The sequence below is a fragment of the Meriones unguiculatus genome, chromosome 3, assembly GCF_030254825.1.
Source record: "Meriones unguiculatus strain TT.TT164.6M chromosome 3, Bangor_MerUng_6.1, whole genome shotgun sequence".
Classification (NCBI taxonomy): domain Eukaryota; kingdom Metazoa; phylum Chordata; class Mammalia; order Rodentia; family Muridae; genus Meriones; species Meriones unguiculatus.
Window position 1 is genome coordinate 178,385,711 of NC_083351.1, and position 12,735 is coordinate 178,398,445.

The following is a 12,735-nucleotide window of genomic DNA, read 5'->3' on the forward strand; positions in this document are numbered from 1 at the left end:
TGGAGGACGACTCCCAGCCTCAATCTCTAGCCTCCTAATGAACCCCCACACACACACACAAAAGCACTCTAAAATGGATTGAGTACTGAAAATGGAACCACAAGGCTGGAGAGCACTGGCTGTTCTTCCAAAGGTCCTGAGTACAATTCCCAGACACCATGTGGTGGCGCACAGCCACCTGAGATCTGGCGCCCTCTTCTGGCCTGCAAACAACACTTGCAGGCAGAACACTGTATACATAATCAATCAGTCAATCTATCTTGATCAGGAGAACAGAAAGGAGCACGTTCCTGGAGGCAGCTGCTCTGGGCACAGGAATGCAGCCGCACTCAAACATGCACATCCTACCTGGATTTCCAGCTCAGCGATGTGCTGCTGCAGTTCAGCCACGGCGGCTATGCTATCAGCTTCCCGGAGTCTCACAGCCATGACTTCTTCCTTGTTCTAAAGCAGCAAACAAACACAGTCACAAAGCGCTTGAGTTTGGAACTGAGGGTCTCAGACTTACAGGATATTAAGGTGCGCAGCCTGCACATCAGGAGTTCTCAGCAGGGTCTGCTGAGTGTCTGGGCATCGTCTGTAACGGAGCAGCCAGCGAGAAACAATCATACCCAACGGAACAAACAAGTCAGAGGTGGACATCTAGCAGTTCAGGGACTGCTTCCGAATAAACCTGTGTGAATTTTATGAAAAACTTCTGAAATTCAGGTGTTTGGGATTGTGAAACTGGGGATTATAGGCTTATACTATTTTAAGTGAGACTCTTCAAATTCATTTGTAGAGTGGAAGTAATGTTGATAACACAAATAATATTCAGATACTTTATATAAATTAAAACTAAACTCACCAACAAATCATAAGCTTTGATCATGTAAAACTTAATGAAAATAACTCTAATTTATAACTGGTTACTGAACTGTTGCACTCTAACAAGAAAACTGTGACAAGTACTAGGTGCTGGAATGACAATCAACACACTGATATTAATCACTGGGATCTGCAAAAGGAAGTACAGAAGACTGAATCGATGCAGAGCTCACACACGGGGCATCAGAGTTCACACACTCGGGCATACTGTACCAGGTGCCAATGAACAAATGAAAACTAAGGGAAAATCCCGTCTGAGTCTGCCAGGTCCTCGACTGTTCTGAAATGTCACCCACTATTCATAAAAACTCAAAACAAGTGTCTTCATAACTGAACATTTTATTTTGCTGACTAAGACAATATTTAAATCAGGAACACTGCTACCAAAATGTTTCAAGAACACAGACATTCATATAAAAAAGATTAAGTTTAGCTCCTTATTACAGACAATCAGCCAGGGCCCTGTGGCATCATAGTGGTCTACCAGTGATCAGTGTGACAGATCACAGGGATAAAACCTCACTGTGTGCCCCTTTATTTTTAAATTAGTACAGCTGTATCTTTTAAAAGGCTCAGTTCTTGAGTTAGTACAATTCTACTACTGCCTACAGATTTCTTCAGTCTAAATTCCAACGGCCATGAATATTTATTAGGATGTAATTTCATCTCTGGATTTCAGTGACACTGATAAAGCACTCAAGCTGCACTCTTGGTTTTTAGTGACACCAGAACAAGTTGATGGAATTACAGCTTTATATGTGCCACTGGGCGTCTAAGTGCTCACAGAAGCAGAAGCCCTGAGCACACAAAGGGCATCGCCCTACTGTCTGCTGAAGAGATACGTACTTCCATCCCTCAGTTATTTCTCACACACGTATGCACACGCCTGTCCACTCTTCTCTCTCTGATGGCCCAGCCATCTGTCCTCCTCATCAGCATTAGCTACTCTGAGCTCCATCCATGGAAAAACACAGTTTATTTCAAACACTTGCAGTGCTTTTGAACATTAAAGCTTTGTATAAGCAAAATCTGATGAAAAGAGGAACAGAAGTTGTACTCATTTTCTTAAGCCAGCTGTACACACACATTTCTCTCGGTCGCTATTACCCAGAAGACGCATCGGTACTAACTGCCTGCTAATGCGATGTGAATCAAGGGAGTGAGCTCCAGCCTCTCCAATGACTTGCATTTTCAAATGAGTCACCACAAACTAGGTTTCCAAGATACACTAGCCAAAACAAAAACAAAAACAAAAACCATCAAAAAGGCACATCAGTAAACGCCAATGCAGAATTAGCTTAACCAAGGCTGAAGTTAAAAACGAGGCTTCCTGCCTGAAATTCACCCTCTGGACAAAATGAGCTAACCTTGTCTGAGAACAACCACTAAAACAAATGAAGGAAAAATGAAGAAAAATCTAATCTGGGTGTGGTGTATGCCTGTGAGCCCAGCAATAAGAGGCAGAAGCAAAAAAATCAATAGGATTTTGAGGCCAGTTTGGTCTACACAGCAAACTCCATGTTAGCCAGGGCCATACACTGAAAGCCTCTCTCAAAAAGGCAACATCTAATTCTGACAAATAAATCTCCAGAAGGCATCATCACGCCGGCACTTACCTTGCACTCAATCTCCGCCTGCCTGCGCTTGGCCTCACTCAGCTGGGTAAGCAGCCCCTTGTTCTTTTCGGAGAGGGAGTGCACCTTTTCCTGCAGACTGCTCACCTCCTGCTCTGCTCTCCGAAGCTGGTTGCTATTGATCTGGTTCTAGTGAGAAATAGACACACCGAAGATAAAAAATGGATTTTTGTTTTTTTGAGACACAATTTCTCTGTGTAGCCCTGGCTGTCCTGGAACTCACTCTGTAGACCAGGTTGACCCCAAACTCAGTAAGATCTGCCTGCCTCTGCCTCCCAAGTGCTAGAATTAAAGGCATGTGCCACCACAGCCCACCAAAAATGGAAAACTTAATAAAATTTTACCTGTCCATTTTATACTTCAACAGCCTTATAAAATGTTACTTAAAATGTTTATTTAAAAATGGAGAAAAGATATAAGACTGCTCTAAAAGTATACTAATCCTCAGGCACGTGTGTGGCACATGTAGGTCCAGTCTTAGAAGGCTAAGGAAGAAGGATGAATAAGAGTTTAAGGACAGCCTGGGCTACACAGTGAATCTGGGGACAGCCCATAACTACACACAGCCCATTACTACACAGCAAGACCTTAACTCAAAAAAAAAAAAAAAAATCTTTAAAACAAAAAAAACTGAATTCTCCAAGAGACCATTCAAAATGCTTAACCAACACTCCTGGTGGGCACGGTGGACTCCATCTGTGCTTCCAGCATTTAGAATGTGGAGGCGGAGCACCAAGAGTGCTAGGCCAGCTCTGTCTTTGCACTGAGTCTGAGGTTAGCCTGAGCAACACGAGACCCTGCTTCAAAATGCTGGAATAAAGACTTACATATTTAAACCTCAATATAGCATTTATACAAAAAGAAAAAACTACAACCTTTGTCTTATGTGCTACCACGGAAACAAATAACTATACCTCAGAGATATTCCTCCAGTAAGACTGCAAACAATTCTAAAGATGAAAACAGACCACAATTCAAGACTCAACTCTAGGTGAGAGACAGCACATGACAAAAAAGACAAGAGTATACTTTAAGAATGCCTCATAGTTAGGAAATTGTATCAGGACTTCAGATAAGATAAATGGCGCATGCCTGTGATCCCAGCACTCTGGGTGGCAGAGGCAGGCGTACCTCTGAGTTCGAGGCCAGCCTGGTCTACAAAGTGAGTCCAGGATAGCCAAGGCTACACAGAGAAACCCTGTCTCTCAAAGGAAAAAAAAAGATAACCAGAAGAAGGGAAAGCCTAGACAAACAGAGGTCCCTGAGAACCATGCAGAAGCGGCGGCAGTGGGGAGAGGGGAGCCTACCATCAGCACTGGAGAGGCACAGTCAGGGCTGAGGACAAGGCAGCCCATAGCGCTTCACAGGGAGCGGGAAGAGACAATGTGGCCCAGACACTGTTTTAGTTCTGCTGCACTTGCTATAGTGACTTGCCGTGTAGACTGGGTTGGTCTGAAATGGACTACCCCTGCTTTTATCTGCTGGTCTTACAAAGGCAACTTGTGCTGGAGCAACGGCTCATGAGTTCAATCCTTGCCATGTATGACTATGGAGACGTGACTTGGTAACTCTCATATCTGTGTGAATGCTGGGCATGGTGCCATATGTCTGTAGCCCCGACACTGCGGAGCTGATAGCCAGGGAGGACACACACAGAGACCTCCAAAGCTCACTGGCACCCAGCCTAGCCAACAGATAACCTGGGCAGTGGTGCAGGAGGACATCCCAAATCAACCTCTGGCCTCTAAAACACTCCCGAACACATCAAATATGAACATGTGTGTAACACACACACACACACACACAATAAAAGGATTAGATATAAGATTAGGCATACTAAAAAATACTAGTGTTCCAAAAACAGTTCTTAAGACACAGAAAAGGTACAAAATTTTAGAATAAAATGTTTTTGAAAAGCTGTGGTAAGGTATGTTAATATTTTTAAAAAAAAATTTTTTTTGGTTGTTTTTTGTCTTTTAAGATAGCCTTGGCTGTCTTGGACTCACTCTGTGGACCAGGCTGGCCTTGAACTCACAGAGATCTACCTGCCTCTGCCTCCCAGAGTGCTGGGATTACAGGCGTGTGCCACTGTGCCCAGCTATTAATGTTTTATTAACTGAGAAAAATGTATTCTTCCCCCACCCCTCCCAAAAAGAAAACAATATATGGGCCAGGCCTCGAGGTGTGAAGCTGTAATCCCAGCTACCAGGAGGCCAAGGCGAGAGGAGCACAAACGCCAGGCTCAGCTGGAGTAGACCAGGTGACTCAGTGAGACCACGCCTCAGAGGAGAGAGCTAGAGTGCAACTCAGTGTCATGTGATCATCAAGGCTTCACTTGCCAGTGCTACAAAAAGTAAAATAAACACATGGATATGAATCTACAACTCAGGAAGGACAGTTAAACTCAAGGATGATAAAAAGCAAATGAATCCTCACCCAAATACATTATAATAAGGGCCAGAGTACTACAGAAAGAGGAAAGTCAAGGAAAACCTAGCATATGTTAGAGAAGATAATGAAGGCAAACATGTAATGCTTTAGATAACTGCTCTAGCTGCAAGAGATTGCTCAGTTAAGTGCACAGGAAGGAATAAAGTCAATCTTGACTTCGAAAGCGAAAGAAAGCCAAGTGGAGTGATACACGCAGCTGTTATCCTAGCTATCTGGGCAGATCACGAGTTTGAGGCCAGCCAGGGCAACAAAGGAAAACGGAGAAGACGGAAGAAAAGAGGGAGAGGCAAGAGGAAGAAGAAAGGAAAAGGAAAGATGCAGTAGTTGTAATAAATGCAAGATTAGATGGACCAAATTTAAATGAGCACCAACTTCATAAGACAACAACGGTGAAAAGAAACTGAAGGCATAAAAGACACATACAAAAGAATGTGTAATATGGAGAAACCCAAGTTCTTCTGAGGGCCTCACTGGTTAAAATCAAAATATATTATTGCCTTTACAATTCATTTAACCATGCAACTGTTTCCAATTTTTCAGGTAATTAACATTATAAAAAAATAATTATAAGCCAGGCATGGTGATACACACCTTTAATCTCAGCACTCAGGGAAGCAGAGGCAGGTGGATCTCTGAGTTCCAGGCCAGCCTGGTCTACAAAGTGAGTCCAGAACATCCAAGGCTACACAGAGAAACCCTGTCTTGAGGGGGAAAAAAAGGAGGAAAAAAGAAAAAAGAAATAGTTATATAAAAGTCAAAATAATATAGAAAAAATAAAACTAGGAAAGGAGAAAAAAATGAGTGGGGAACAGAAATGGAAGGAACAAACTAAAAATTTTTAAGGACTGTTGATCTCTGTGTGGGGATGGGAAAAGCCAGAATACTAATTCCAATCTTCTGATTAAATAAGGTGAGGTGGGACCAAAAGAACTCTAAGTTCAACCCAGGAGCCTCCTAGGGAAAGGGGCAGAGATTTAAGCTCTTCTTCCAAGGGAGAGGCAGCTGTAACCTGAAAAGAAAATTCAGCCAGAATAAACATCAGATTAGCAGGGGCCAAGTGCTGGGTTAGAAATGTACCCCAGCAGGTATATACAACAAAGATTGGCCAATCTTAAAAATATATCCACAAAAATGAGCTGGAGAGAAGGGGAAACAGCTATTGTAGGGCCTCAATAGGCACTTACTTTGCCTGTCTCCTCCAAGGAATGAAAGCTTTATCTGGCACAGGACCAGCACACACTGATGTCTTGGGACTATAAAACACATTGTATCTGGGAGAAGAGGCAGTGATATGTTCTGGACCAAGGGCTGCAGTCATTGGTAGGCAGAAGCATTACAAAGCCTAACACCCAATACAAAAGCAAAACGGAGCCGGGCCAGGTGGCACACACCTCTAATTGCAGCACTTCAGAGGCCAGCCTGCTCCACAGAGCTAGTTTCAGGACATCCAGGGCTACACAAAACAAAACAAAAAGCAAAATGGAGGCTAAGGCTGAGGCTTTATTGGGAAATGGGAAATACCACTGCCCATCCAACTCCCTGCAACAAGAAATACAGGGATACCGCTGGGGAAAAGAAATCCCAATTCTGGGGTATGATGCACAATGCAGACATGGGAAGAGCCCTCTTAAAAAAACAGCACTGGTTTTGAAAATGAGGTATTGCCAAAGGGATGTGAACCTGTGGTGCACTGTGCGTAACCACAGAGCAAACCTCCAGGCAGCCATCTGACAGTGTTAACTCAAACCTGCCGCCTGAAAGGCCTGGCAGGGGGGGGAAACACGCTCCCAATTTCAGGCACAAAAGCTGCTTACCTCAGTTACTGCCCTACACAGGACACCCAATCATGGCTACACCTTTGCCTGTGCTATGGATGTCTTTTCCAATAGTCTATCTTTCCTGATGTATACTTGTTGGGGCACATAATGGAAATGTGTGCAAAAGTTTACAGAGCATGCGAAAAGGCAAGGGGAAGATGTTTACAACAGGGACAAAGCAATCAATGCACGGAAGCAGTCTTGTGTATGACACCGAAACTGAATCATCTGATAGGGAATTAGCATCACTGATGGATACGGGAAGGTGACATGTGTGCACAGACATATCTGCAGTGCCAGCAGGAAAAGGCAAACTTTTGCAAAGGAAAAGCAGTGTCTGTCCTTTAAAAACGGAGAACCACAAGTTAAAGAGATGACGCAGAGGTTAGGAGTTCACGCTGCTCTTGCACAGGACCCAAATTCAATTCCTAGCTCCCACACTGGGTGGCTCACAGCCCCTGCAAGTCCAGCTCCAAAGGATCCCACACCTCTGGCCTCCATGAGCGCCTGCACTCACATGCACACAGCCACACAATATATGTTAAACACAATTTTGAAAATTGGTAAACAAATAGTTCCTCGATCAGGTAACAAAAACAATGAAAATCTAAGTCCCAGTACAGTCAGGGCTGTAGAGACTCAGTCTCAAAAAGAAAATAAATAAATAAATAAATAAAGTCATTATGCAGAAGAAATAAGAAATAAAGACACACCAGAGAGAAACACAGTTACACAAAGAAATAAAGAACTGAAGTAGAATTAACTAAGAAAACTGCATTTCACTAGGGCAGTATAACTTAACCAATGAAGACAAAATTATTCATATAGCATTATATGGAGGACAGCAAGAGTTAAGGCGGGGAATATTTGAGAACACAGTGTAGTAGCTAATACGTAAAGAACTGGAAGCAATCTGCTGCCTCTGCTTCAGAATTTGTTATTTGAAGGCAGCTCTAATTAAAGATGCTGCACAGCTCAGGGCACTCGAAGAAGCTGCTTGAAGGAGCACTACATCAGTCACCCGTGAAGATCAACTCAGATCAAAGAAAATGAAGAAAAAGGAATGAACCAAGAAATGAAGAAAAAGGAATAAAGAGAAAAGACTCAACAGACAGGAATTAGTTAAAGTGGAACCACAAAATTTGGATTCATCAGGACAATTATAAGAAACTGGGAGGTTGTAGTTTTCTGGTCTCACTGAGATAAAGCTCCTTTGTAAAACTCAACACTCCAAGTGTACACTGAGTTTGGTAGCTTTTAGCAAACTCTGCATTAAATAAACGCTTGTGAAAGTCAATGTTACAAAGTATCTACTATGTTTATCGGAGATGTAGGCACACAAGCAGGCAGACGCACAAAGGATGAGGCAACTATAGGGTAAGTTAACCTATGAGTACCCAAACCTGAAACCTTCATTCAGAAACAGGACTATGGTGTGAGTGTTCCTGTTTGAATTCTATACTATTTTGATAACTCTACCTCAGCCTAACTGCTTTGTTTTTGCAGGTATTTGCTTCGCTCTATGCATTCTGAGACACTATTTCAAGAAGAGTTCCAAAAGAGTCCAGATGGCAACAGTGTCCACAGCACAGAGAAACATGACATTCAATAAACTCTTGGATAAAACACAAAGAAGCATACAAATGTTCAGAGCAGAACTATTTGCAACAGAAAAGAAATGAGTATATAACAAGAGGACAGTGGTTGGAGCACACTCAGCAGAGAGAGTTCTGAAAGTGCTTTAAATGAAAGAAGTGGAGTTACACCCATCAGCATGGACAAATGTCTGGACACTGACTACATGGATGTTCAACATTAATATTGTAGCTAACTGCATGCTACCACTACACCACAGCTTTGTGCTTTTAACGTGTCTAGCTTTTTACATGAAAACGTCATGATTCTTACCAGTCACAGTTCTACCACTGACAAACAAGTGACTCACAGGAAAATCTAGCACAAGTCACACGACTAGTCCAGGATAGTTTGAAATAAAAGTCCTCTAGAAAGCCTTTCCCCAAATTTCTTAGTCATAGTTAAATGCCCCTTCTGTTTGCGTCAGCAACTTCTCTCTCACTCTGAACTTAGCTTCAGTTTCTGAATCAGAGTTACTGTAGCCTGTCCAAGTCTAACTGCTCAGCTGTCACTCCTTTAATGGCTACACACTCTTCCAGTTTCAAAGGTTCTCCGAACCATGTCTTGAATTTGACTCATTTACTCTCTCGTGTGTGTGCCTATGTATGATATATATATATATAGTCATATATATGTACATATAAATTTTGTTCATCAAAATAAAGCTTCCCATTATAAAATCTAATTTCTACTTTTCATAATTTTAGCCTTTCATATTTTTAATTTCAATAAACTTCTCGAGAAAGTAATTAGACGATATGAAAGGAAATATGCTAATCCTAAAGATACTGCATATTCCCATCATCATGCCTGACATGCATGACCATGGGTGAACTATCCCCCATACTGACTTGAACACTCTAAAACCCTGAAATAAAAGTACCTTTTATTCACCTGATTTCATTGTCATTTTGGACAATGCCTTTGTCTGCTAACCTAGGCCTAGTCCTGAAACTTTCTATGCTCTATACAGTCTAATCTAGGCCTAGACTGTTTTTAGCTTCTGAGACTCACAGCTGAATAAGCTCACGCTTTTTTGTTTTTTTCTGAGCTCTGGTTGGCTGGCTCAATTCAGTTGTTCTGGTTCAAACTCCTCTCTAAGCTGACTGATTCAAACTGGCTTCTTTGGTTTCTAACTGAATTCTCTGCTTGGCCTCACACTAACTCTAACAATCTGTTCTGACCTTCTGGCTTCTTCTCATTCTCTGTCTTGCTCTGTCTTCCCCTGTGTCTAGCTTGTTCTCTCTTCAACCCATCTCTGTAAAACCCCAGTAAAACTGTTTCTGAATTCCATGAACTGAACTGCCACAAGCCCAACTCCACTGCACGGCCTCAACAGAACTCGGAGATCTGCCTGTCTCTCCTGAGTGCTGGATTAAAGGTGTGTACCACCGTGCCTGGACCTAAGCTTTTCTTTACCTGAAACTTGGTCTATACCAGGCTGACCTTGAACTCAAGAGATCTGCTTGCCCCTGTTTAATAGCCGGATCACACAGACCTAGAAGGTCTTTAAATGTGATCTCTTGCCAGAACAGCCATGTTGTGAATTAAAATTCCTCTACAAATATGTGCTGTTGGCCTTTCCTATATCCATGAATTCAAACTGCTAAGGACTAAAACATTTTAATTACATATGAACTGCACATATGCAGGCTTTTATTCCCTACATAATATAGTGAACAATTCCTTCTGTCACATTTGTGCTGTATTAGGCGTTGTGCCTAAAGACGGTTTAGAGCATTCTGGAGAATGAACACAGATTACATGCAAGAAATAAACCACCTTATTTAAAAAACTTGGGCATCTGAAGAGAGCAGTATCAGCAAAGATCCTGCAATCTGGCCCATAGATCCCATAAGATAACTTTATATGAAATACAGCTTATATGAATGTAATTCATAAAAGCCAAATTTGCCTTTATAATGCAAACAGGTTTTGTAAGCAAAGTAATTTGTACATCTTAGGCCAAATATATTTAAGATAGGGATTTAATGAAGAAGAGAGGACTTGTGGAGAACGATTTCAGACTTAATCACTCAGCATCCATTACACAGCATGCAAAGGCAAAATGTATATTACAGTTGACACCTGTGATTCTTTTCTGGAAATGTATGGAGACAGTTTTAGTCACTACAGAGCAGAACATCTGGAAGGCAGAGGCCAGGGTTTTGCTAAACACACTATAACACACAGGTTAGGTACATAAACCAAATTTCTAGCTAAAATGTTAAGTAAGTATTCAAGTTAAGGAATGTTGCTCTACATACATTTTTCTTCCTAATTTGTGCAACAGGACAATCCTATGAGTTTTACTAATAAGCCCCAAAAGTCTAGTTTGCTTCAATCTTGTTGAAGGCTCAAAACAGACTAAATTTCTGGGGCAAACTGTTTCCCAGCACGGGGAAGGTTGGAGAACATTTGTCATTAGTTTGAGGCCAATCCAGGCTAAAGAGTGAGTAAGAAACAAGACAGGGATATAGCATAGCCTTGTCTTAAAACAACAAACAAAGAGAGCTGGGACAAGGGCCCAGTGACTACCATGTTTGGTGTGCAAGCTTGAAGGGCTGAGCTCCCACACTCACACAAAAGGAGGCTCACATCTGTAACCCTGGAGCTGGAGTGTTAGACACACAGACAGATCAACAGAAGCTGCTGGCCAGCTTAACTGGAAAAAGAAAAAAAAGGGGAGCTGCTGGAGCTCCGGGTCCGATGACAGATCCTCTCTTAAGGGCTAAGGACAGAAAGCAGCAAGTTTCAGTGCTCTCCATGAGCACCAGAAAACTGCTGTCTAGACCTCCCCTTCTACCCAAATCCTAAGGATGACAGAATGTTGAACTTGACTCATTGACCACCACTAAGTACAATGGCATGAAATTTAAATTTTCCACCTAGAGCCTATGTTTTTCAGTCTTCATAATTTTATAGCATCTCGCCAGTGTGATTTCCAGCCATGAGAATCTGAGGAGACAACTGCATAAGCCTCTGGTCTAGTTCTGCTCTCAGTCCCCTGAGCCACCCAGCGCACCTGTGTTTCCATCTCCATCATCCTCTGCCTCATCTCGCGCATTTCTGCCTGTGTCTCCGCTTCTCGAAGGCGAACGCTCATTAGTTCATCCTGTAGCTCATTCACCGCATTTTTCTTGGGTGGGTCTTTCCATCTTCCAGAAGTTCGAGCTAAGTGACGCTAAAGCATAAACGTTATGTTGCAACAAATACTCAGAGAACACACTTAACCATCTGCTTGAGAGAAGCGTGGCTTTGTACTTTGCGCTCCTGGTTGGCTTTGGACTTACACTCTTCCTGCCTCAGCCTCACAGTGCTGGGATTCCAGATACACATTTCTATGCCCAGCTTAATTTATACTTTGTTGCTGCTGGGTACTTTTCAAAATTCAGGTTTTTAAAGCCATGATAATATCAAGGGCTGGCTTCTTTTGTTCTTTTAAAATTATATTACTTTTTTTTTTTCACTGGTTTGGGGATAGGGCTACTCCACAGCACACAGAAAGGACAAGGTAAGAGTCGGTTCTCTTTTACCATGGGAGTCTGGGGGACCCAACTCAGGTTCTCAGACTTGGTTCCGAGGCCTTGCAGGAGGTGTCCCTCTCTCTGAGACATCTACAGGCCCTCAGAGACAAATTTCAACCTTAAATATATGTCTCTTCCCCAGTATTTCCAACCCCCAACCCATTTAAACCAAGATTACCATTCTGAAACTATATAGGGTTTGTTTGCATTTGGGGAGGTTGTTTGTTTGTTTGTTTGTTTGTTTGTTTGTTTGTTTTTCAAGACAGGGTTTCTCCATGTAGCCCTGGATGTCCTGGAACTCTCTCTCTGTAGACCAGGCTGGCCTCCCGAGTACTGGGATCACAGGCATGAGCTGCCACCAAGACCACCACTGACTGGCAACTGTGCAGTTTTTAAAAACTCATTGTCTTCTCACAGATTGTTACACCTTGTTCTTTATTAAATTTCCTTCACAAGTAAATACATTTGTGGGAACATAGGGAATACACTTAAGGTGCCATTTATTTTGTGATAGGTATTTTCAAAAGAAGTTAGAGATTTACAAATATGCACTGGTGTCCCCCTTCTGACTTCCCAACAAAGTACCTAATCGCAAAGAAAATCCATTTGGTAAATGAACAGAAAGGTCAAACTGCCTCGGGTTTCCGTACCTCATGTTAGTACTTGTGCAATTAACCAGACGAGCTTCTTGGCACAGGGGCCGTAGCTAACAGAAACTGACAACTGATCGAAGTGCAGAGAATAAGTTTCTATGGAGCCATACGAGACATCTGTGATACACTCCCTCCCCTCAAGGCTCAGGGA

General features: G+C 42.4%; 1 protein-coding gene across 7 annotated transcripts in view; it reads right to left on the reverse strand.

Moving 5' to 3' along the window:
• Positions 1-12,735, reverse strand: part of Evi5 (ecotropic viral integration site 5) — a 146,007-nt gene that overhangs the window by 42,407 nt on the left and 90,865 nt on the right. For 6 of the 7 annotated variants that reach the window (XM_060381098.1, XM_060381100.1, XM_060381095.1 and 3 more), the window contains 3 exons: positions 11,430-11,588; positions 2,484-2,630; positions 349-444 (listed from right to left, as the gene is read on the reverse strand). In XM_060381098.1, coding sequence (XP_060237081.1) covers positions 349-444; positions 2,484-2,630; positions 11,430-11,588 — 402 coding nt within the window. The remainder of the gene's footprint in view (positions 1-348; positions 445-2,483; positions 2,631-11,429; positions 11,589-12,735) is intronic. The other variant, XM_060381099.1, reaches the window with a different exon arrangement.